The sequence below is a fragment of the Macrotis lagotis genome, chromosome 7, assembly GCF_037893015.1.
Source record: "Macrotis lagotis isolate mMagLag1 chromosome 7, bilby.v1.9.chrom.fasta, whole genome shotgun sequence".
Lineage (NCBI taxonomy): Eukaryota > Metazoa > Chordata > Mammalia > Peramelemorphia > Peramelidae > Macrotis > Macrotis lagotis.
In genome coordinates this window covers 184,822,625-184,849,321 of record NC_133664.1, presented here as the reverse complement: position 1 = coordinate 184,849,321, position 26,697 = coordinate 184,822,625, and the positions used below count along the sequence as shown (strand labels likewise).

General features: G+C 33.9%; 1 protein-coding gene across 1 annotated transcript in view; it reads right to left on the bottom strand.

Moving 5' to 3' along the window:
• Positions 1-26,697, bottom strand: part of ITPR2 (inositol 1,4,5-trisphosphate receptor type 2) — a 482,746-nt gene that overhangs the window by 99,997 nt on the left and 356,052 nt on the right. The window contains exons 46-47 of the mRNA XM_074195308.1: positions 8,661-8,885; positions 2,539-2,701 (exon numbers count right to left, since the gene is read on the bottom strand). Of these exons, the coding sequence (XP_074051409.1) occupies positions 2,539-2,701; positions 8,661-8,885 (388 nt within the window). The remainder of the gene's footprint in view (positions 1-2,538; positions 2,702-8,660; positions 8,886-26,697) is intronic.

Genomic DNA, 26,697 nt, shown 5'->3' with positions numbered 1-26,697 from the left:
CTATAATGTGATATGATTCCTGGCGGTTTGGAGTGGGGGGTTGGTATCATAACTATGTTTAATCCCCTGCCACTCTGATAATATGAAAGGTGCCAATTCATGTTAATTATGAATTTTTAGTTTCTTTATATGTACATTTAAAGTAAGTTATAAACTGTGATCAGCAATTCAAATTAACATTCATTGAGTTTATTGAGTATCCAGACTTTTACTACTGTGAGCTGCCTCAGGAGGTTATGAGGTTTTTGTCACTAGAGGTCCTCAAGCACAGATTGGATGACACTTAAACCCCAGGAATGTTATGGGTCTTTATGACAAAGATGGATTAGATTAGATGACCAAGCAATTTCATTGGTAGAATGGCAATTCAGTATCATAAAGATCAGAATGATTATGATACATTTTTGTCAAAGAAAAACTACTACAAGGTCTTTGGGTTCTAGTCAGCTGACTGCCTCAGTTTACAGACATGAATCTGGGGTGTGTTTGCTGTCTCTGTTTGTGTTTCTGCAATTTCAGGCAGTGCTAACATCTAAATCTTAGATACCCTTGATTCTAGTCTTCCCAATATTTGCTGTGGGGAGACGGAAAAATCAACTTCTAAACTCTTGAATTAAGTAGTTTTCTCTACCTTCCCCTGAGCAGGTGAGTTTAACAGTGTAACCTGAACGTTTAGTTGTTCAAGTTCCAGAATCCTCCCCATCAAATGTTGTGGAGGAATTTTTATAAAGTGTGGGTTGAACCAGAAGACCTCTGAGGTTTCTTCCAAATCTGAGATTTTGTGACTTTGAGTTTAAGACGAGGTGATCTGGTCTTTCAGTAACAAACCCTTAAAAAGTCTAGTTTCTCTCTCAAGAAGCTTTAATTTGGCACCATTTTTGACTCTTTTGAATCTTTTAAAATAATTGTAATTCAAAAGACATAACTACTTATTCCATAATTTGGCATTATTGTTATATACATACATAAATATATATCTTCTCCAAAACATTCCAATTAAAAATTATACTTAAGAACTATAGAAGAGATGCCCCTTTGAAGAAACTGTTTTTACTAGAATTTTAAAAATTGAGAGCAAAATAAATTTTCTGTTTTCCCAAAAATTTTAAAATTTTAAAATAATATAATAGTTTGGAATACTTGTTTTCCCCAGGCCTAGATTATATTTGTGTGATCATACTAGCACCCCATTATTTCATCCTTACTGACATGTAGCAACATCTAGCAACTAAAAACGCATACATACACTCTTTTGCATATGTACTACAGATAGATCAGGCAGAACTTGTATAATATGCACTATTACACAGGGATATTCTTAAAGTGCAGGTCCAATCACCTCTTTCTCTCTCTCTTTCCCTTCCCCCCCTCAAACACACAGACACATAGACACACACACACACACACACACACACACACACACACACACACACACGTCCCACCCCCCATTAAATAAACTTCAGTGGTTTACTATTGCCTCTTGGATCAAAAACAAAATGCTCTGTCATTCAAAGCCCTTCATAACCTAGCCCCCTCCTTCCTTTCTAGTTTTCTTATACCTTATTCCCCAAAATATATTCAGCAATCCAGTGATACAGGCTTCCTGATTGTTCTGTAAATAATACACTATGTTTCTCAACTACAGATATTTTCTCTGACTGTCCTCTCCCTCTTTTGTTCCATCTACTGTTCTCCCTGACTTTCTTTAAGTCCTAACTAAAATCCCATCTTTTATAGGAAGCCTTCCCCAAGCCCTCTTAATCCTAGAGTCTATAGTTCCTCTTTATCCTGTGTGGTTTGCTTTGAGTAAGTTTATTGGTAGGTTGTCTCCACATTAGACTGGAAATTCCTTGAAGATAGTCACTTTCTGTCTCCCCAGAGAAAGCTTAACTCAGCATCTGCAATATAATAGGAATTTAACAAATCTACTGATTGATGTTTCCAAAGGTGACTTCTGTAACTGCACTCTGCCTGGCCTAGTAACAATTACTGCTTCAGTGGCTTCCATACTATCAGTTCTGCCTCATTACTTTCTCCATTCACTATCTTCCATCTTTGAGTAACACATCAATCTCATTCAGCCTTCTACCTCTTCATCTCCCGAGACTTCTCTGCTTTATGTCTCTTAGCTCCTAGGGTTCCCACCTTCTCTAGAAGCATTTGCTAGGTTAGTTGGTACTTCAGTCAAAGAATCCTTTCATAACTTTCCTATTTATACAAACACCCACTGTTTTCATTTCTCCTTCCATTCTATGCAAAGAAATAGAATAAAGAAAGATAGATTCAACCCAAAGAAATTGTGGTGGACAGGTAAGTGGTAGGTTTGAGAAAGGGGGCATATATATCTATCTGGTATTTATTGTGCCTAAGCATTTGTGTTTCCTTTTAGGAACTAACACACACATACACATACATACACACACACAATGATGTATATATGTATGGAATATTAAATTTCAATCAATAAACAACAAAAATGTTAACAACTTTTTTCAGAGTTGAAAAACATTTACTATTTAAAGAAATATAAATACGTGCCTTCATCTCCATCATCTCCAAATGGGTAGAACAGAGCAACTGCTAGATTGATAAATACAGCCAAATTGAATGAAATACTTCCCCAGAGAGATATGTGTCTAGAGAACCAGAACAGCGCATGATTATCTAGAAGAAGAAAAATTATTGTTACAAAAGAAATCTGCTACTTGGGTGGAGAGTGAGCTGGGAGAAACATGGGAGATAGTAATAGTGGTATAAAGAAAAATAGAAAACGCTGTCAATCAAACATAAAAAAAATTCACACATTGACAATTAGAGGGAAGATCAAAAGGCTACATAGACACCAACAAGCAGTGAATTTCAATACTATTCATGTTAAATTTAATTTATACTTTATATAATAGAAGCTCTTAGTTTCACAAATAATCTTCTTTTATGATTTTTGTATTTTGAAATATTTCCTATTAAATTTCCTATTAAAAATAAAATTCAAATGAAAAAAGAAAGGTAGCATGTATACATGTTACCTACCACAATCTTCTCTATCATCATTATTCTCATGTTCACTGAAATTTAGATAGTCATAGTCCTAAGGACAAGTCACTATCTAACCATTCTTTTTTATGTTTAATGCCTACAAACTATTACACATAGAAAAGAATGAGTTTTAATTGGTCATAAGTATTGTTTTAGAAATTCTTCTTCTATCATGGAAACAATGTAAAGACTGACAAAGACTGTGGGGGAGGGGAGAGGGAAGTAAGATTAGTGGGAAAATTGTAAAACTCAAGTTAATAAAATCTTTAATTAAGAAATTCTTCTGTAGATAAGTCACTAAAACATCTTCAGGACAAACACTACTAGCAAACAGAAAAATGGCAATAAATTTGTACTTCAATCTTGTGTGATTTTGATTCCTTCTCATAGCTTTGTTTCTGAGGGCTTTTAATTTTATATAGATACAGAATTAGGAAGACACAAGTTTAACCCAGTCTCAGACACTTACTAGCCATGTGATCCTGAACAAGATAAACGTGTTTATCACAGTTTCTTCAATTATAAAATGCCAATAACAATATTACTTACCTCATAGGGTTTTGTGAAAATAAAATGAGAACCTATTTAAAGCAACTAACCCCTATATATTACCAATTATAATATAAATATTTGGAATTAAATGTTAAAATTTAACAGATTTGACAAAAATTTGTATAATACAGATAAAACATAGGGCCCATAACACTAAGGAAACTATAGAAAAGTGAACAGTTGCATGCCTAGAGGAAAAGAAGAGGAATTCATAAACATTCTGATAGTACCAAGGGGAAGGGAGTAAGCATTTATTAAGCTCCTACAGATGCTGGGCACTGCACTGGGAACTTTACAAAATTTCATTTTATCCTCACAATAACCCTATGAAGGAGGTAATATAATTATTCACATTTTACAGTTGAGGGAACTGTGCAAAATTGGTGAGGTGACCTGCTCAGGATCACTCAGTTAGTAGATATCTGAAGCTGCATTTGAACTCACATCTTCCCAACTCCAGGTCCAGCATCACTCTATGAAGTTGCCTAATTTTAACAAGCCAAAGACCTGGAATAATTTTGGAATAAATTTACATCGCTGAGCAATAATAAAGACTTATGATAAATTCAAGCCATTGTATTTGTCAAATGTTACTTCCCTCTAGATAAAGTCTTTGAGAGCACGAAGGTCTAACAAGAGGATAGAGAGATTCTCTGGGAGTGACATCCATCACATAAATTTAGGCCCCAACACATTGACAAAGAAGAATGGAATAAATGTCTGAGTTATGCAGATTTGTTTGTGGGAATGAAGGGTTTTATAGTGGCAATTCTACAAGTCATTGCTGTTAGGTGCTACAGAAGTTATCCTTAAAGCTCTCAGACTTAGTGATCAAATAAAACTGTGAGAGAAAAAGCTAGAGATAGTGCAATGAATCACAGCAGGCTGTGCATATTTATTGCCTTCTATATTTGAATACCTAGCAAAACATTATCTAGTGATTCAAATTTTACAGCAAAGCTTACTCTCTTTCATAGACAAGTCACCTTTTAGACCTCAAAAATAATATGAATAATTCAATTATTTAAACTTTAAGAATGTTATCACAAAGTTTATTGGTACCCATTGTCATCCAGAAAAATATTAATTCATTAGAATTAGAAAATTAGAAAACAATGTTTTAAATAAATATTACCATCCCTTAGTACTCATAATCCCCAATCTACATGAAACAAAAACTTTTCAAATGACAGGTCAACAACATTTATTAAATTCCTATTGTCAGGCACTATGCTAAATATTGAAGATATACAGAAAGACAAAAAAGCAAAACAAAACAAAATGAAAATACCAGTCCCTGTTTTCATGAAATGCACAGTCTACTGGAGGGGAAAAGGGGGAGGTTTTTCATGCAAACAATTATGCACAAACACATGATTTAAGATCAACTGAAAATAATCTCTGAGGGAAGGGACTAGGATTAAAAAGGACTGGTAAAGACTTCTGGAAGAATGTGAGACCATAGCTGAGACTTGAAGGAAGCCAAGAAAGCTAGGAGTTGAAGGATGAGGAAGGAAAGAGTTCCAAGAATGAGAGTACAAATTATAGAGTCATAACTGAGGATATAAAAATAATGTGGTAATTGGCTAAAATGCATATCCCACTTGTTTTCTTGTCTGTTACTAGAGTTGTGATAAGATAGCTTGCAGGGAACCCACACAGAATGAGCTCATTACATCCGAAAACTTAAAAAAAATTAAAAACAGTATTTTTAAACCATTTGTGTTAATTATTTTAAAAAATGATTGAAAGATATACACACACATATTTATATAGGAGTTCTATATCACGATTATTTTTATCTGAAACCCATCAAAACAATGAGAACCAGGTAATAATGATAATAATAGCCTTGGATGTGATTTATGAAATAACTAAGATCCAAAAGTGGAACAAAAAGATCATTACCAACATATGGATGAACTCAGGCAACAATTTGTCGATAAACATTGAATAATACTATGGATGAGTCATATGACCATGTTTACAAAAATTGAATGGGTTTATTATTCTGATGTAAGACAAGTCTTAAATACCTGAAATTATAGAAAAAGCCTAAACTTATTGACCAGGGAGATATTTTTAATGAAATGATATTGTACTATATATTTCTGAAGGCTAAAAAATCTACTACATACTCAGCATCTAGAAAAATCAAATGAATCAATCAGAATGATACATAAGAATTATACTTCATAGACTAAAAATGATGATCAGCAATTTGATAAAATACAAACTCTATGGTATCCCTGAAAAATTATCAAACTATACCAGAATCAGAATATCAGCACAGACAAAACTGTTACCTTCAATTGATTTCACATAAAACTGATCCATCAAAATTTTAAAATTAATTTTAGCAGTGTCCAGCACATATTAGATGCTTAACAAAAGCTTCCCTTTCTCTTCCTTTTAGTCTTATACAATAAAGATGTCTGTGAATCTTTTTTTCTTTTTGTTTTTCTAGAGTTTCCTTAGTGCTGTGGATCTTGTTTTGTTAATAATGTAAAAGTTTTTGCCAAGTCTCTTAAAGCTTACATGAGTCAATGCACTGCATGTAGTAGATACATAATAAATATTTGATTCATTCATTCAACAAAAATTTATTCAGCTCTTATCATCTGCAGAGCATTGTGTTCAATAAACAAAGGAAGATAAAACATTTAGATAAGACATTATTCTTGCCCTCAAGGAGTTTACAATCTAAAAAAAAAAGAAACAAATACTCCAATCTTCCCAAAAATACTGCTAAGAAATAAATAAGAAAATTTATATATTATGTTGTGAATCTCTAAGAAATGTTACATTATATATAAGTTTCATTATTTAAAGTAAGTACATAATGTTCTAATCTTTGTAAAACATAAACTAAGGCAGTGATATATACTATGACCTCATTAATCTTGACCTTCCTAATTTGGAGTCTATTAATTCAGGCAGGGACTGAGCTAAAGCTCTTAGAATGTACATGTGCTATGCAGATAATTGGTGAAATGATTTAAAATGATTGATGAAAACAAAATTTCAGGGTCATTTTTCATACTCCTAAAGATAGAGGAGTTCTTCAGAAATGACAGAGGAACTTTTGGTGAACTAAAAGCAACAATTTGACAGTGATAAATAGTCACACATTTAACTTCAAAAAACAATTATGCAAGAATAAGACTGGAGATAATTGATTTGGCATCAAATTCATGTGAAAAAACTTCAGAGTTTTAGGTGACCATAAACTCTGTATTTGCTAAAAAACATCATAATCAGTCTGCATCAACAAAACTCTACTGAGTGATTTCACAAAAAATAATGAATCTACTATACCTAAGACATCTGAAATTATGAGATTTCTTCATCATAAGATATTAACAAACTAGATGACATAAGGAGGTAAGTGACCAGAATGAGGGAGAAGTCTCAAAATCATATCATATGAATAATGCTTGAAGGAGTGAAGTTGTTTAGCATGAAACATGATAAAGGGGAAAGATATTAAAAATCTTCCAATACTTAAGGGTTAATGAGAGTTGACATTTTATATAAAGTTTTGGCTAACAAATATAGGACCAATGGAGGACAATTTCAGAGAGGCAAGTTTCTCTCCAGTATAAATAAATTTCTAATAACTATAGCAGTCCAAAAATGAAATGCTGCAAGTAGGGAATTCCTTATCACTAGAAGCATTCAAGCAGTATTTGGACAAAAGTGTCAGGGATTGCTGTACTGAGTTGCAGGTTGGAATTCTAAGGTGTCTTATAAGTCAAAAAGTTAAATTTAGATTCTTAGATTCTATTATCTGTAGTCAAAAAAGTGATGTGATAATTGCTTTTTCAATAAATTCACTATAGAAGGTCTATATTCATCTCTAGAATGTAAGCAATATTTTCAAACAAACAAGTCACATTTGTGTCCAAGGAAACCATTTTTTAGAATTTTTAATATAGCATTTAATTGGTTCAAAATAATTATCCTTCAGATAGGCTATACAAAGATATAAACATTAATTAAGTTGAGAAAGTATTATACATTGAACAAGATGATCCCTTGTATCCTAACTCTGAGAGTGTGTGTGTGTGTGAATCTTTGCATTTTGGGTATGACATAAAGCCAACTGGACACTATTTTTATGAAGATAAAAACTTTCTCTTTTTGCAATATCAGATGAAAACAATTTTCATTAACTGGAGCTTGGAATGCAAAAAAAAACCTATATTTTTCTGAATCATGAACTTTTTCAATGAAGATACATCCCAAATTCTAACTTTCTTGCCATGGGATGACAGGCAAGCTATGCCTCTTTTCCTGGAACTTTGCTAGCAAAGCATAAATGATCCCAAGTATGACCAAAGAAAATGGCAATAATGTATAAATAGAATTAATAAACGTTCCTTTTTTCATCTTTTTGAGTCCACTTGTGAAAAAAGCACTGCATTGGGACACAGAAGTCTTGGTTGTCACATAACTGAGTTAGATTTAATGATCTCTTAATACATTCCACTTCTCAGTCTACCAATTTATCATGCCTGGTATCACATACATAAAATAACCAGTGAAATTAATAAGTGTCAGGATAAAAATTAAGAATAATAAATATCTGTTGCTATCTTCACTTTTGTCTGATTAGCTTTGCTAACTGATGTCACAATGATATGTTTCTCACAGCATATCTTATATCTGTCTATATTCACTCTATGTCTTTGTTACTTCTACCTTTAAATGTCTGCCAACATGAAGGTGGAAAAGGATGGAGTTGATATTGGATGTTGGAAAATGGAAATAGTTCAGTTATTCCAAGTTAAATTGTCTCAAAATATTGTTTCTTTCATTCTGCATATTTACTAGTAAAATTCTCAAATTCTTAATTTAATAAGCTTCTTTCACTACTTGATTAATGTTTTCATTAATTATAATGCCTCCCTTAAATATAATTGCCCTGCCATTGTTTTCTTGGAAAACTTTTCTAGTTGATAAAATTAAGAGTTAGGAAAAAAATAAAATCCTCAATTATTAAAAGTATATATTATTATAAACCATATATATATATATAGATCAATCTCACAGAATTTTCTAGTTTATGCATAAGCTAAATCATTTAATACTGTTAGTACCCTAGAAATATTTGAGGATGGTCTAAAATTGAAAATAAAATTGTTTCTATTAGAGTTATCCTCAGTCAAGAAACAATAATACATTACTTCAATTTGTGCTGTATGATTAGCATAATATTTCAAAGCTTCATCTCCTTCTTCGGGATCAGATCCAGGTTTAAGCATCTGCTGTAATGCTTTATTATGACGAGCCAGCTAAGAAAAATGAAAAAAAATTAAGTTTATTTCTTCAGACATAGTGGTAATTGTTGAAGTATATATTTTTTTAAAATTGTTGTCTGTTGTTATGTCATGACAATCTCTATAAATCCACCTCTCCCTACAAAAGATAAACAAATTTCAAAACAACTACACTTAAACACTTAATGTGATCATGAAATATATGGATATTTCATTAACTGTTTTCCATTACCATCACTGAGATTTTCAGTTACTAATGTAAGCAATCTTTTCTTTCATGATTCATTTTTATTACCATCATTGTGTTCACTCTTCTCTCGGTTTTGCTATTTCACTTTGCTTCATTGAAACTTTCCCAAATTTTTTAAATTTTTCTTCCTCTAATTTTACTAAAAAAGTAATATTCTATTACATCCATATGCCACAATTCATTCATTCAGCCATTTTTGTATTGTTGGACATTCAACTCTTTACAGATCTTTTTTATTAATATTTTGGTAGATACTTAATTGGGTCCGTATTCCTGTCATAGATCTCCTTGATATATATTCCCAGGAAGGGGATCATAGGATAATGAAGCACAACTTTAAGGTTATATTTTATTTTTTAATTTAATTTTTTCCCAATTACATGCAAAGGTAGTTTTTAACTTTCTTCCTTTTGCAAGCTTTTGAGTTCTGCCTTTTACTATAATTCTCCCTTCCCTCCCTCCTCATAGTAGTAAAACAATCTGATAATGGTTATACATGTACAATCTTGTTTAACATATTTCTATTATAACTCATGTTGCAAAAGAAGGGGGAGAAACCATGAGAAACAAAGAAAAAACAAAAAAGAAATTTTAAATAGTGAAATATACTTTGCTCTGCATTCAGATCCCATAGTTTTGTTGTGGGTTTGGTTTTTTATCCTGGATGTGATCGGCATTTTCTATAGCAGGCCCCTTAAGATTGTCCTTGATCACTTAAACTGCTAAGATCATGGTTGATCATTTCAGAACACTGCTATTAATGTGTATAATGTTCTCCTGTTTCTGCTCACTTCACTCAGCATCATTCATGCAAGTCTTTCCAGATTTTTCTAAAGGCTTATCACACATGATTTCTTACAGAACAATAATTATTCTATCATATTCATATACCATAACTTGTTCAACCATTCCCCAAATAATAGACATCCATTCAATTTCCAATTCTTTTCCACTGCAAAAAGAGCTGCTATAAATATTTGTGTACATGTGGATGTTTTTCCCTTTTTTATGACCTTTTTGAAATACAGGCCAAGTAGTGGTACTACTGCTGGATCAAAGGGTATGCAGATTGTCCTTTGGGTATAGTTCCAGATTACTCTCCATGATGATTGGACCACCAACAGTGTATTAGTGTCCCAGTTTTCCCACATCCCCTCCAACATTGATCCTTTTTTGTCATTTTAGCTAATTTAATAGGTGTGAGGTAGAAACTCAGCATAGTTTTAATCTGCATTTCTCTAATCAATAATGATTTGGAGCACTTTTTCATATGACTTTAGAGAATTTAAATTTCTTCACCTGAAAACTATCTTAATATCTTTAGATCATTTATCAATTGGAAAATGACTTGTATTCTTACAAATTTGACTCAATTCTCTGTATATTTTAGGAATGAGTCCTATATCGGAAACACTGGCTAGGAAAATTGTTTCCCAGCTTTCTGTCTTCTTTCTAATCTTGATTGTATTTGTTTTGTTTGTGTAAAAACTTTTTAATTTAATGTGGAAATTTTTAATTTTGCAATTTCTAATGCTCTCTATCCCTTGTTTGGTCATAAACTTCTCCCCACTTCAATAGATATGATAAATTATTCCTTGTTCTCCTAATTGGCTTATGGTATCACACTTTATGTCCATATCCCATATCCATTTCAAACTTATTTTGGTATATAACATGAGAGATATTGGTCTATGTCTAGTTTTTGCCATTCTATTTTTCAGTTTTCCCCAGCAATTTTTGTCAAGTAGTGACATTTTATCCCAGAAGCTAGTCTTTGTACCTAATATATTTCATTTATCTACTTCTCTATTTCCTAGCCAGTACCTGATAGTTTTGATGATTGCTGTTTTATGATATATAGCTTTACATTTGATATAACTAGGCTACTTTCCTTCGTATTTTTTTTTTCATTAATTCCCTTGGTATTCTTGACCTTTTGTTGCTCCAGATGAATTTTGTTAGTATTTTTCCTAGCTTGGTAAAATAGTTTTAGGTAGTTTTGTATGGTGCCAAATAAGCAATTTAATTTAGGTAGAATTATCATTTTTATTTTATTACTCAGTCTTTCCATGAGCAATTGACATTTTTCTAAATGTTTAGCTCTAACTTTGTTTATGTGAAAAGTATTTTGTAATTGTGTTCATAGAATTCCTGGATTTATCTTGGGAGGTAGATTCCAGAGTATTTTAGTCGTGTACAGTTATTTTAAACGGATTTTCTCTTTCTACCTCTTACTGCTATGCTTTCATGGTAATATATAGAAATGCTTATGATTTATCTGGGTTTATTTTAATATCCTGTTACTCTGCTGAAATTGTTTAAAGAAATTTTTTAGTTGATTTTCTAGGGTTCTCTAAGTTTACCATCATATCATCTGCTAAGAATGAAAGTTTTTGTTTCCTCATTGCCTATTCTAATCCCTTCAATTTCTTTTTCTTTTCTTATTGCCAAAGCTAACATTTCTAGTACAATACTGAATAGTAGTGGTAATAATGGACATCCTTGTCTTACCCCTGATTTTATTAGGAATGCTTCTAGTTTATCCCATTACATATAATGTTTGTTTCTAGATTTAAATAGATATTGCTTATCATTTTAAGGAAAACTCCATTTATGCCTATGTTTTCTGGTATTTTTGTAATAGGAAAAGGTGCTGTATTTTGTCAAAGACTTTTTTAGCATCAAATGAAATAATACTATGATTTCTGTTACTTTTATTATTGATATGGCCAATTATGCACATTGTTTCTCTAATACTGAACCATCCCTGCATTCCTGGTATAAATCCTACCCGATCAAAGTGTAAATTGCTGAAATCTCTTTGCTAAAATTTTATTTTAAAATTTTGCATCAATACTCATTAGGGAAATTGGTCTATAATTTTCTTTCTCTGTTTTGACTATTCCTGATTTAGTTATCAACACTATATTGATGTCATAAAAGGAATTGGGCAGGACTCCTTCACCTATTTTTTCAAATAGCTTATAAAGAATTAGATTAATTGTTCTTTAAATATTTGGTAGAATTCACTTGTAAATCCATTGGGTCCTGGAGATTTTCTCTTAGGGAATTTATTGATGGTTTATTCAATTTCTTGTTCTGAGTTTAAATTTAAAATTTAGTTATTTTATTTCCTCTTCTGTTAATCTGAACAGTTTCTATTTATATAGATAAACATCCATTTGACTTAGCTTGTCAGATTTTTTTGGCATACAGTTCGGCAAAATAGCTCCCAATTATTACTTCAATTTTTTCTTCATTGGTGGTGAGTTCATTCTTTCCATTTTTGCTTCTAAAAATTTAGGTTTTCTTCTTTCTTTTTTTAATCAGATTAATCAAATGTTTATTTTATTGAGAGTTTTTTCCCACATAAAACCAATGCTAAGTTTTATTTTCAGTTCAATAGTTTTCCTACTTTCAATTTTATTAATTTCTACATTCAGATTTTTCAGAATTTCTAATCTGGCATTTAATTGGGAACATTTAATGTGGTTTTTCCCCTAGTCTTTTAAGTTGCATGCTCAATTCACTGATCTCTCCTTTCTCTATTTTATTCATGAAAGTATTTATAGATATAAAATTTCACCTAATAACTGCTCTGACTGCATCCCATAAGTTTTGGGATGATGTCTCATCAGTGCATTGTCTTAAATGAAATGGTTGATTATTTCTATGATTTGTTATTTTATCAATTCAGTCTTTAAAACTGGGTTATATAGTGTCCATTAATTTTTTTAATTTATCTTTCTATGTTCCTTTATTATATCTAATTTTCACTGGATTGTGATCTAAAAAAAATAGATTTAAAATTTCAGCTTTTCTGCATTTGATTATGAGGTCAATTTTTTTATATAGGAGCCATGTGTCACAGAGAAAAAAAGTATTCTCCTTTCTACTCTCATTCAATTTTCTCTAGAGGTCTATCATATCTAACTTTTCTAAAATTCTATTCACCTTAACTTCTATCTTGTTTATTTTGTGGTTAGATTTACCTAATTCTGAGAGAGGGAAGTTGAAGTCTCCCATTCATAGCATCTTCTCTAAGTTTGGAAGCTGCACCACTTGGTGAACATATGTTCAGTATTGATATTACTTTATTACCTATAATTCATTAAATCATATTTAATTCCTCATAATTAAATCCATTGTAATTAAATCTAGTTTTGTAATTAAATTTTCCTTGTAATTAAATCTATTTATGCATTTGCTTTGAATAAGATCAAGATTGATACCCCTGCTTTTTTTTTTACTTAAGCTGGAGAATAATATATTCTGCTAGTTTTTGCCTTTACCCTGTATGTATCTCCCTGCTTCAAATGTGTTTCTTGTAAACAAGATAGTGTAGTATTGCCGTTTTTAATTCACTCTGCTATCTGCTTCCATTTTATAGGAGAGTTCATCCCAGTCACATTCACCAGACTATATTTTCAAATTAACTTTCCAACTTGTACATGTATCCACATAGTTCTGGGGCTTAATATCATTTAATTATGGTTCTAATAAATTTATCATATAATATTTGTGGGGCTTTTTGCTGGGGCAACTAGGTGGTATAGTGGATAGAGAGTACCAGGCCTAGAGTCAGGAAGACTTCCTGAGATCAAAACTGGCCTCAAATACTTTGTGATCCTAGGCAGTTCCTCATGTATAAAATGTACCAGAGAAGAAAATGGCAAACCACTCCATTATCTTTGCCAAGAAAACTCCAAATTGTTCACAAGAGTCAGACATGACTTAAAAATGATTGAATAAAAAAATTATAGTTATAACAAACTCATCATGCTTTTTTTGGTAGAACAAAAATATACTTCTGAAACATGCAAATAATGAGATCTTAATAACTATATAGTTTAAATAAATGAATCTTCCATCCATGGAAACATGCTTCTACTCACCAGAAGAAGAAAAAATGTAAGGATATTTATTTCTTTTGTTGGTGTAATGAAAAAAAAAGCAAAGGAAGGTGGCCTAGTACCAGATCTAAAACTATATTATAAAGTGGCAGTCATTAAAACTCTGATACTGGCTAAGAAATATAGAAGTGGATCAGTAGATCAGTGGAAAAGATTAGGTGCAAAGAAACAGTAGTAAATAATTATAGTAATCTGCTGTTTGATAAACTCAAAGATGAGGGTAAATTTGAGTTAGCCTTTCAGACAAAAGATCCTTGTTACCCATGCTAATTTGGGCCAAACTCTTTAATGAGATGATTTCTTCTAAGTATTACAAGCTCCTAAGATTATAAACCACTTTAACTATCCACAGATAAATAGAAATAGAATCCCCTACTAAGCATCCTTTTTCTTTCAAGAAGCATAAGGATAAGGCACTAAGACTCATATAAAATCAAATGGTTGAATTTGAAAAAGACTCATCTTCATGCAAACAAATTATGGAGAAGACTTCTCAAAATGGAATGAGGAAGTCTCTGGTTCTGTTGCAAGCAGTTTGGTTTAGTGTTTTGATTATCATGCTTAAAGTCAAGGAAACTTGAGTTTGAATCATGCCTCAAACATTTACTAAGCTGTATGACTCTGAATAAGTTATCTCTGCTTCAATTTTCTTATGTGTAAAATGGAAATTGTTGAGGGCCAGCTCCTGGGAGTGATTTACATATATCCTTGGTGACCTTTCCATCAGAGATATGTATGTATTCTTGCTCATTATATGAATTTGTTGGCTCTCTAGTGAACCCTCACCTGGGACAATCTGTGGTTCTGGAGGTGGTTGTAAAAGGCTTTTCTGATAAAGAAGTATGCACATTGCTAAGAACAAATATTGTAAATTTACCCAGGAAATTATGAAACTGGGTCTCCTTTAACCAGTCATTCCTAAGGTAAGTTTTTCTTATAAAAAGTCTGAGTTTCCAAAAATAAAACTAGTAGATTTTTGTATCATGATTTGTGTGTGTGCGTTTCTACTCGATCTGACTCTCATAAGTCAATGCCCAAATACACACCAGAGCTATTGCAAGCGGTAGGAAATAAAAGCTCTTCATGGGGCTGTTGTGAGGACCAAATGAGATAACAACATGAAAGTGCTTTGGAAACCTTAAGCACCAAATGTTACCTAATAGCTATCTGTGGAACCCAATAACATTTCCCAATTATAACTTGCTATAAGTGATCAAAGCAAGTAGCCAGTTTAGATCAATAGTATTAAGCTATGCTAACTATTTATCTATATAGTCTATTTAGCATTGAAGAAGATAGGAAATTACAAATATATGTATATATGTAAATATTTCATATATACATATACATATGTAATTGACCATTATTCATGGCATATTCTACAAAAGTATGTGAATTGTTCATCCAGCAATTAATTTCAGTCCATCTGTTAAATACGTATTTACCTCTCATCCAGGATGTCCACTTGTATATTTACAAATACTTAATTATCATTTAATTATCATTTATTTTAAAAATTAATGTCAATAATATTAATTCATATTTAATTATATATTAATATTATTATTTTATAATTCAATACATGTTATGTGTTGCAATGGACATACTAAATGCATCCATCTGACTGATGATCTTAAGTGGGACTTATTTTGGGGGTAGAATTTACATTATAAACATCATAATACATCTTATTTTCAGGGATATTTCACACATATACACATACACATGTACACATGCATCAAGAGAGGCCTTCTTGGGGGGGGGGCAGGCAGCTAGATGACAAAGTGGATAGAGCACCAGCCTTGGAGTCAGGAGGACCTGAGTTCAGATATGAGCTCAGACATAATAATTACCTAGCTGTGTGACCTTGGGCAAGTCACTTAGCCCCATTGCCTTGTAAAAACCAAAGAGAGAGAGAGAGAGAGAGAGAGAGAGAGAGAGAGAGAGAGAGAGACCTTCTCAAAATAATGTCTTTAAGTGCATAAAATACAGAAAATTACAAAGGAAGTATATCGTTTTGAAATATACTATGAGGACTTCTGGTCAAGATGGGTGGAGAGAAGACAGGCACTGTGCTAAGGTCTCCTGGTTTCTCTCAAAAACAACATGAAAGAAACCTCTTAACAGAAATTCGACCAACAAAACCCAGAAAGAGAAGCTAGGAAAAGAACGCCTACCAAAAGGTCTGTCTCAAGGGATCATGGGTGAACTGAGATCAGAGAGCTAGTGCAGGGACAGTAGTGGGGTGAAGCCAGAGGACCAGCCTTAGGCACAGAGGCTTGCTGAGTGGCAGATCCAAGGATCAACGTTAGCTGTGGAATCTCTGGCTGGGGGAGCAGAGGTCTGGGGAGTCCCAGCCAGCCTGGAGGATGAGTTCCAGCACAGAGAGTTAGAGATCATGACTGAACATTGAGTCACTGGGCTCAGGGCCCTGAGCTCCATACTTTTAGTGGAGCACTCCTCCCAAACAGTAACTGTCCCTCTACCCTCTCAGGCTCAGGTGTGGGCAGCAGAGCACACTCAGCTGAAAGGGAGATTACCTCTCCCCTGTTAACTCCCTCCAGGCCTAGGGAGAGAGCCTCAAACACTGCAAAGAAAGCAACCAGCACACCCTACAGGCTGGCCCACTTGGAGTTACTAAGCCAAGTGAACAAAGTTTCTAGGGTTTTCAAAAGCAAACCACTGAGAACCATCCACTCCCCCAACACAAGAACCTAGGGAAATGAAGAAAGGCCAGCAAAAGGGGGGGGGTCATTGAGAAATATCTAGAAGTAACAGATCCTAACCCAGAGAGATCTAGAACTTCCGAGGAGAATATGAATTGGTCTCCAGTTCAGAAAGACTTCCTTGATAAAATCAGGAAGGAGTTTAAAAATCAACTGGAAAAAGTGGGGAAAGAAACTCAAGAGAAAATTAACGTCTCGAAATAAGAAAACAAATGCTTGGAAAATACAATTGGACAAATACAAAATGAAAACAACTCTCTCAGATCCTCAAGTGGGCGAATACAAAATAGAAAATAATTCTCTCAAAACTACACTAGGGGGAAATGGAAAACTCCTTCAGAACTAGAACTGACTGATTGGAAAAGGAGTTGCAAAAGGTAAATGAAAATTCTTCTCTAAAAAATAGAACAGAATCTGTGGAAACTAATGATTTAATGAGACAACAAGATTCTGTTAAACAATACCAAAAGATCGAAAAAGTAAAAGAAAATATAAAATACCTCTTCAGCAAGACCACTAACCTCAAGAATAGATCAAGAAGAGATAACTTAAGAATTATTAGTCTTCCTGAAAACAGTGAAGAGTAAAAGAACCTAGACTTAAGGATTTAGTGATGGAAAACTGCCCTGATATCATGGAACCAGAGGGTAAAAACAGTTTTGTTTTGTTTTTTAGGTTTTTTTGCAAGGCAATGGGGTTAAGTGGCTTGCCCAAGGTCTCACAGCTAGGTAATTAGTAAGTGTCTGAGGCCAGATTTGAACTCGGGTACTTCCGAGTCCAGGGACTGTTCTCTATCTACTGCACCTAGCTGCCCAGGTAAAATAGTTCTTGAAAGAATACATGGATCACCTCCAGAAAGGGATCCTAAAATGAAAACACCAAGGAATGTTGTGTCCAAATTCCAGAATTATCAAATAAAAGAGAAAATCCTGCAAGCAGCCAGAAAGAAACAATTTAGATATCAAGGAGCCATAGGAAGGATTACACAGGACCTGGCTACATCAACATTAAAGGATTGAGGGCCTGGAATGAGATATTCTGAAAAGCAAGGGAGCTTGGAATACAGCCAAAAATCCACTATTCAGAAAAACTGAGCCTTCTCTTCCAGTGGAAAAGATGGTCATTTAACAAAATGGGAGACTTCCAACATTTCCTGATGAAAAGACCAAAGCTAAATAGAAAATCTGGACATCAAACAGGACACTCAAGAGACACATAAAAAGGGTTAAGGGGGAAAAAAAACCTACTACTATCCAATAAGATGAAACTGGTTCTATCCCCACCTGGAAGAAAGATTATCATAACTCTTGAGAATTGTAACTCTATTAGAGAGAATATACTTAGCCAGAAGAGATGGACACTCATGACTTATTTGTGAAACTGCTATCCAATAAGATAAAACTGGCCATATCACTACCTGGGAGAAAGACTCTAATAAATGTCAAGCATTGTAACTCTATAGAAAATATACTTAGCTAGAAGTGATGGACACTCATGACTTTTCTGTGACTCAGATAGAATGACATAAAAACAATAACTCCTTTAAAAGGGGGGCAGTAAGGGGCGGCTAGGTGGCACAGTGGATAGAGCTCTGGCCCTGGAGTCAGGAGCACCTGAGTTCAATCCAGCCTCAGACATTTAATAATTACCTAGCTGTGTGGCCTTAGACAAGCCACTTAACCCACTGCCTTGCAAAAAACAAAAAATGGGGGGGGGTAGTAAGGAAACAGGAGGGTGAAGGAGATTGAATGAGATAAATCTCATTACATTAAGAGGTACAAAGGTCCTATTGCAATAGAGGGGAAGAAGGGAAGAAGTGAGAACAGACGGAAACTTATTCTCATCAGATTTGGCTTAAAGTTAACATATAAACATTCAGTTAACTTAAGAAACTTATCTTACCTTTCAAGTTTTAAAAGGGGAAATGGGAAAGGGGTAGGAAAAGTGGAACTAACAGAAGCAAGGGAGGGAAGAAGGGGCAAAGGGAAAGGGGAGAGAAAGGGGAGGGGGGTTGGATATAGGAGGGCAAACACAGATGATGGTATTCAGAAACAAAATACTGGGGAATATAGATACAGTGGAAAAAGGGGAAAAATACAAACAGAGAGAAGATAGCATAGGGGTGATAAAGAGTTATTAATTATAAGAATGTGAATGGGATGAACTCTCCCTTAAAATGTAAGTGAACAGCAGAATAGATTAAAAACAAGAATCCTACAATGTGCTACTTACAAGGAACTGGTTAGAAGCAGAACAATACATACTGAGTAAAGGTAAAAGGTTGGAGCAAAATATTTTTTGGTTCAGCAGAAGTGAAAAAAGCAGGGGTAGCAATCCTTATCTCAGACAAAGCAGGTGCAAGAATAGATATCCTTAAAAGAAATAAGGAAGGAAAATATATCCTAAAATGTACCATAAACAGGAGTTACAGGAATAGATAGACAGCAAAACTCTACTAGTGGGATCTCAACCTCCTGCTCTCAGATTTCGATAAATCTAACCACAAAATAAACAAGAAGGAAGTAAAGGAGGTAAATAAATTGTTAGAAAACCTGAACATGACAGACTTATGGAAGAAATTGAATGGGGACAGAAAGGATATTCTTTCTTTTCTGCAGTTCATGGCATTTACACAAAAATTGACCATTTACTAGGGTATAAAAACTAATAATCAATTGCAGAAAGGCAGAAATAGTGAATACATCTTTCTCAGATCATAATGCAATAAAAATCACATGCAATACTGAGCTGCCAGATATAGACCCAAAACTAACTGGAAACTAAATTACCTCAATTTAAAGAATGAATGGATTAAACAAAAATTATAGAAAGAATTAATTATTTCATCCTAGATAATGACAATAATGAAACAACATACCAAAACCTATGGGATATACTCAAGGTGGAGGTCAGAAGATATATCTTTAAAGGTTTCCATGAATAAATTAGATCAAGAGGAAATCAATGAACGAAGTATGCAACTAAAAAAATTAAAGAACAATAAAAAGCCCAATCAAATAATGAATTAGAAATTCTAAAAATTAAAGGAGAAATTAATAAAATCAAAAGCAAGGAAACTATTGATCAGTAACCAAGAGTTGGTTTTATGAAAAAAAAACAATAAAATTGATAAACCTCTAGTCAATTTGATTTTTAAAAAAAGAGAGCAGAAAACCAAATTGCTAGTATCATAAATGAAAAAGGTGAACTCACCACCAATGAGGAGGAAATTAAAGTAATAACTCAGAATTATTTTGCCCAACTCTATACCAATAAATTTGACAATCTAAGTGAAATGGGTGAATATTTACAAAAATATAAGTAGTCCAGATTAAAAGAGGAGATTACGAATCTAAATAACCCTATCTCATAAAAAGAAATTCACCAAGCCATTATTGAACTCCCTAGGGAAAAAATCTCCAGGGCCAGATGGATTCACAAGTAAATTCCATCAAACATTTAAGGAATAATTGGTTCCAATTCTATATATTTTCTTCAGCATTTTTTTGGATTTCCTTGACTAAGCTGCTGACTTCATTTTCATGTTTTTCCTGCATCTCTCTCCTTTCTTTTCCCAGTTTTTCTTCCAACTCCCTCATTTGATTTTCAAAGTCTTTTTTGAGCTCTATCATAGCCTGAGCCCAATTTCTGTTTTTTCTTGGAGTCTTTAGATGCAGGAGCTTGTGCTTCCTCATCTTCAGACTGAGTATTTTGATCCTTCTTGGGCTCATTTGCAAAATATTTCTCAATGGTCTTCCTCTTATTTCTTTGCTTGTTCATTTTCCCAGCCTAAGCCTGTTTTTTGGGGGTGCGTCCCGAGCTTTTGGGACACTCCCACAAGGGTCTCAGTGTGTGAGGTTCTGTCCTCCCTCCTGATCTGTGAATGAACATAAGCGCCCCCCTCTGCCATGGGGCCGAGGTGGGGGGGCCCTGTTGTTCTATGGGGGGGCCTAGACTGGGATCAGGATCTGAATGTGGTCAGAGCCCCAAAGTCCTGTTCCTGGGGCAGAGGACAGAGCTGAGCAGTCTCTCTCTCTCTTCACTCCCCTCCCTCAGCTCAATGGGCTCATGCCCTGGGGGCTCCTGCTTACCTGCTCTGCCTGCTTCTGTTTCTGGATCTGGGCTGCCTAAAGACCAAGCTGCTGGCTGTGTGCCCTGAGGGCTGGGCTCCACGTGCTCGCTCTGGCAGAGGTCCCCCGCTGTTCCCCCACTTTGTGCCAGTGCTCCCCGGGGTGCATTCAGGAGACGCTGCTGTGAGCCTTGGCTCCCAGCGCCCTGGGGCTGCCTCTGGGAGACTGAAGTTCTTTGGCTCTGGTGGGCCACCCCTCTGGTGGGCCACCCCTCCAACCCAGGGAGCAGAGCCTTTCTGCTCTTTTCTAGGTTACCTTGAGTAGGAGAACTGCCTCACTGGGTCCCTCTGTGGTTTCTGTCTCTCGAAAGCTTAGTTAGAGTCCTTAGGTTATGAGTTTTATCAGAGAGCTCCTAAGACTCGATCCCTTTATGTCGCCATCTTGGCTCCGCCCCCCTCCAATTCTATATAAATTCTTTGGAAAAATAGGTGAAGATGGAACTCAGCCTAAATCTTTCTATGACACCAATATGGTGCTGATACCTAAACCATGAAGAGTTAAAACAGAAATAAAATCATAGAACTCTCTCCCCAATGAATACAGATGTAAAAATCTTAAATAAAATCTTAACAAACAATTACAAGTGATCACTAGGATAATACATTATGACTAAGTAGGATTTATTCCAGGAATTCAGGGTTGGTTCAATATTAGGAAAAATATTGGCATAATTAATTATATAAATAACAAACCTATCAGAAATCATATGACTATAGCAATAGATGCTGAAAAAGCTTTTGACAAAATACAGCACCCAACACTAGAGAGAATAGGAATAAATGGATTGTTCCTTTGAATAATAAGCAGTACCTATCTGAAACCATCAACAAGCATTATATGCAATGGGGATAGGCTAGAGGTATTTCCAATAAGATCAGGGGTGAAAAAAGGATGCCCATTAACACCACTATTATCCAATATTGTATTAGAAATGTTAGCTTCAACAATATGAGAAGAAAAAGAAATGAAAGGAAGTAGAATTGGGAAAGAAGAGAAAAAACTCTCACTCTTCACAGATGACATGATGGCATACTTAGAGAATCCCAAAAAATCATCTAAAAAAACTACTAGAAATAATTAGCAACTTTAGCAACATTGCAGGATATAAAATAAACCCTCATGAATCCTCAGTATTCCTATATATTAATAGCAGGATGCAGCAGAAAGAGCTAGAAAGAGAAATTCCATTCAAAGTAACTTCAGACAGTATAAAATACCTTGGAGTCTACCTGCCAAGGCAGACTAAGAAACTTTTTGAAAACAATTATAAAACACTTCTCACACAAATAAATTCATATTTAAATAACTGGGAAACTATCAACTGCTCACAGATAGGATGAATTAATATAATAATAATGACAATTCCACCAAAATTAAACTACTTATTTAGTGCCCTACCAATCAAAATTCCAAAAAAATTACTTTAATGAGTTAGAAAAAATTGTAAGTAAATTTATATGGAGAAATAAAAAGTTGAGAATTTTCAGGCATTAAATGAAAAAAAGTACACAAGAAGGTGACTTGGCCCTGCCAGATCTAAAATTATATTATAAAGCGTCGGTCATCAAAACTGTCTGGTATTCGCTAAGAAATAGAGTGGTGGATCAGTGGAATAGACTAGGTACAATAGGAGGAAATGATTACAGTAACCTGCTATTTGATAAACCCAAAGAGTCCAGCTTTGGGGATAAAACCTCTGTCTTTGATAAAAAAAAAACTGTTGAGAAAATTAGAAGTTAGTATGGCAGAAATTTGGATTAGACCAACTCCTCACACCCTATAGCAAGAAAAGATCAAAATGGATATAGGATTTTGACATAAAAAACAATATTATAAGCAAACTACATCAAGAAATAGTTTTCCTGTCAGATCTATGGAAAGGGAAGCAGTTTATGACCAAGGAAGAGATGGAGAACATCATTAAAATAAACTAGACAATTTTGATTACATTAAATTAAAAAGCTTTTGCACAGCCAAAACCACTGTAACCAAGATCAAAAGAAATGTGTAAATTGGGAAACAATTTTTACAACTAGTATTTCTGACAAAGGACTCATTTCTAAAATATACAGAGAACTGAGTCAAATTAAAAAAAAAACCAAGACATTCCCCAATTGACAAATGGTCTAAGGATATGCAAAGGCAATTTACAGATGAGGAAATCAAAGCAACACATAGTCATATGAAAAACTGCTCTAAATAACTACTTATTAGATAAATGCAAATTAAAATAGCTCTGAGGTACCACCTCACACCTCTCAAAGTTGCCAATATGACCAGAAAGGACAATGATCAATGTTGAAAGGGATGCAGGAAATCTGGGACACTAATACATTGTTAGTGGAGCTGTGAACTCATCCAGCCTTTCTAGAGAGCAATATGTTGCCTAAAGGGCAAGAAAAATGTGCATACCCTATGATCCAGCAATACTATTACTGGGTCCATACCCTGAAGAGATTATGAAAAAAGGTAAAAACATCACTTGTACAAAAACATTCATAGCAGTCCTGTTTGTGGTGGCAAAGAATTGGAAATTAAGTGAATGTCCTTCAATTAGGGAATGGCTTAACAAACTGTGGTATGTGTATGTGATGGAACATTATTGTGCTATTAGAAACCAGGAGGGATGGGAATTCAGGGAAGCCTGGAAGGATTTGCATGAACTGATACTGAGAGAGATGAGAAGAACCAGAAGAACGCTGTACACCCTAACAGCAACATGAGGGTGATGATGAACCCTAATGGACTTGCTCATCCCATCAGTGCAATAATCAGGCATAATTTTGGAGCAACTGTGATGGAGAATACCATCTGTATCCAGAGAAAGAATTGTGGAGTTCGAACAAAGACCAAAGACTATTACCTTTAATTTTTAAAAAGATCCATTACCTTATTATGCCATTATCTCTAGTGTCTTTTAAGGTTCAGGTGCCATATACTTTCACTTCCCAACCGATTTGGAAAATGCTCTCTTCCTCCTCCAATATTATATATTACATATTCTAATCCTGCATCAAAACATTGACTCCTTGGATGAAGAGGACTGTTTTCCATTTTGCTTTTCTATCCCCAGTACCTAGAACCATGCTTTGCAAATAAGACACTCCCAACAGAAGCACTACTGAAGACATTCAAAAGAATGAGCACATGGTTTTATTTTAAGTGTTATTGATGACTTTGTGTTTTTTACACCACAGATACTTCCCAATTATTCACCACCCCCTCCCCCAGAACATTTTCTTATGTAAACATAAGTTATGTAAAACCAATTAACAACAGATTGCATCTGACAGCATATATGACACTCCGTACCCACAAGTCTGCCACCTCTTTAGCAAGAGGAGGGAAGGGTGTTTCCTCATATGTCCTTTATAAAAAGTGCTGGCCATTGTATTTAGCCTAAGTTCAGTGCCTTTTAGTGTTTTGATTTTTGTTTTGCAATTATCTTCTTTGCTGTTTTCTTGGTTCTGTTCTCTTCACTCAAGCAAATAGTGCTTAAAATAATTTCAAAAGATGTATTTCAAAATGAATGTAATTGGAATATGGATTAGTTTGTTGTGGTGATATGTGATTTCATCAACACAGAGAACTGCCAATGAAGAAACCATCTACCAATGCTGATTAGCCATTATTCTGTAACATGGTCTTAATTTTTTAAGTTCTGAGAAGTTAAGGGAATTGCTCATGGTAAGAGAGCTAGTATGTGTCATGATGAACACAAGTATTCTTGTTTCAGAAGCTGTCAATTCATTAGTCCATGCTGTCACTCAAAATATACACATAGTCTCTCATGTCTGAAGTTTTTCATTTATTATTATTCCATACTATCTCAAAATATACTCATGGTCTTCTAAATGTAAAAAAAAGATCACATTAATCTGAATACTGTCTTGTATTTTTTTAGAAAATAAGATTAATTATCTTATAGCAATGTACTATGTCAGTAAAAATCATGCAATGTTGATATTTGGGCTGCTTATAATTTGCTTTATTTAGGGTATAAGTGAGTTTAATCAAGTCATTTAATCTGGATACTTTTCTGTCTTTTCAGTTCTTTGAAGAGAGAAAAACCAGATAAGTGTGGTTTAAATATAAGGTAATTGAAATAATCCAGCTATCACTGAAAAATTAAACATCTCTCACAACTTTGCAAGGCAAGGTATAAATAATATTGGTGTTTTATACATGAAGCACAAAACAACTTGCTCCTTGGGAATCTGGAAATCAAGGTGATTGAGTATCAAACTAATTGTTCCATGTTCTAACTAGTCTTGTACATTCCTATACAGATAGCTCTAATTTTCAAGTATGCATGTTAGATAGCATATAATATTTAAAACTTCAAAGAGTAATTGTCCACATAGAATATTTCAGTTAAAATGACTTAGTCATTTTATATTAAAGGAAAACATGCAGTTTCTTAGGAAGAAATCTTTGATATTCACACTTTTCATCTGTAAATTCTCATATGTCTTTCCTTATACTACCCTATGCAATAAATAAACAAATAAACAAACAAACAAACAAATAAATAAATAAGTGACAATAATACTTAAGAAAATAGTAGCAAAAAAAAAAAGAAAGAAAGAAGTAGTAATAGGATTAGTCTACTCTTTGGAATTCAAAGTTGAAACCATTTGGCAAGTTAAAGTAATGCAGAAATCACAATGTCAGGGAGAAAGTCCAGAGTGAGAAATCCAATTTAAACCCTAATTAAAAACTGACAAGCAGCTAATGAAGATACTCAATGATAGGCATCCTATGAAACCTAACCCTATTACTTAAAATGACCCTAATAACTGTACTTGGAATTAATGGCATGCACTTCAAGACATGGTCTGAAGACTAACCAAGAAAAAGTTTCAAAAATCAATTTTAGCAGTAATGAGGGACTGAACTAAGAACACAATCCCATATGATAAAAATAAGAAATGGAAAAATTTTAAATCTTAGAAAATCTCAACATCTCTACTCATATCATCATTATAATCTGTATTATAAAAAAGTAAAATCAAGTCAATAAACATTTAATGAAACCTTATTATATGCCAAACACTGTGTAAAAGTCAGGAGATACAAAGAAAGATAAAAACAATTCCTACCTAAAAGGAAAGGACTTAAATTTGAATAAGGGAGGCAACATGGAAATGAACCTTGCATGCACGTGTGATTGCATGAATGCATGATTGCATGCATGACAAGATAAATTGAAGGCAATCTCAGAGGGGAGACTCCAAGTCAAGACTTCTTGGAGAAGGTAAAATTTTAGCTAAGACTTGAAAGTAGTCAGGAAAGCCAGGAGAAAAAGATAAAAGGAAAACATTCCAAGAAATGAAAAGCTTCCTATAAAAATTGTGAATCACATGGAAGATAATAGTAAATACAGATGGGAGTAAAATTATAAAAGTGCAGGTGGAAGGGGGATAGGTTTTAATATCTGATCCTGGAGGTAAGGGGGATTCATTGAAATATGTGGAATAAAGGAGTGACATGATCAGTTATCCATTTTTGGATGATTACAATGACAGTTGAGAGAAAGAAAACTGGAGTGATGAGAAACTTGAGACAGAACAAGCAGAAAGCTATTACAACAAAGAAAGTATGAAATGATGAGGACCATCACTAGGGTGATGGTCATTTCAGAGAGGAGGTGTGTATATATATATATATATATATATATATGTATATATATATATGTACATACATACATATATATATAATATGTATATGGGATTTTACAATGGTAGAATTGACAAGACTTGGCAACAAATTGAATATAGTTGGATAAGAGTGAGCAATTTAGAATGA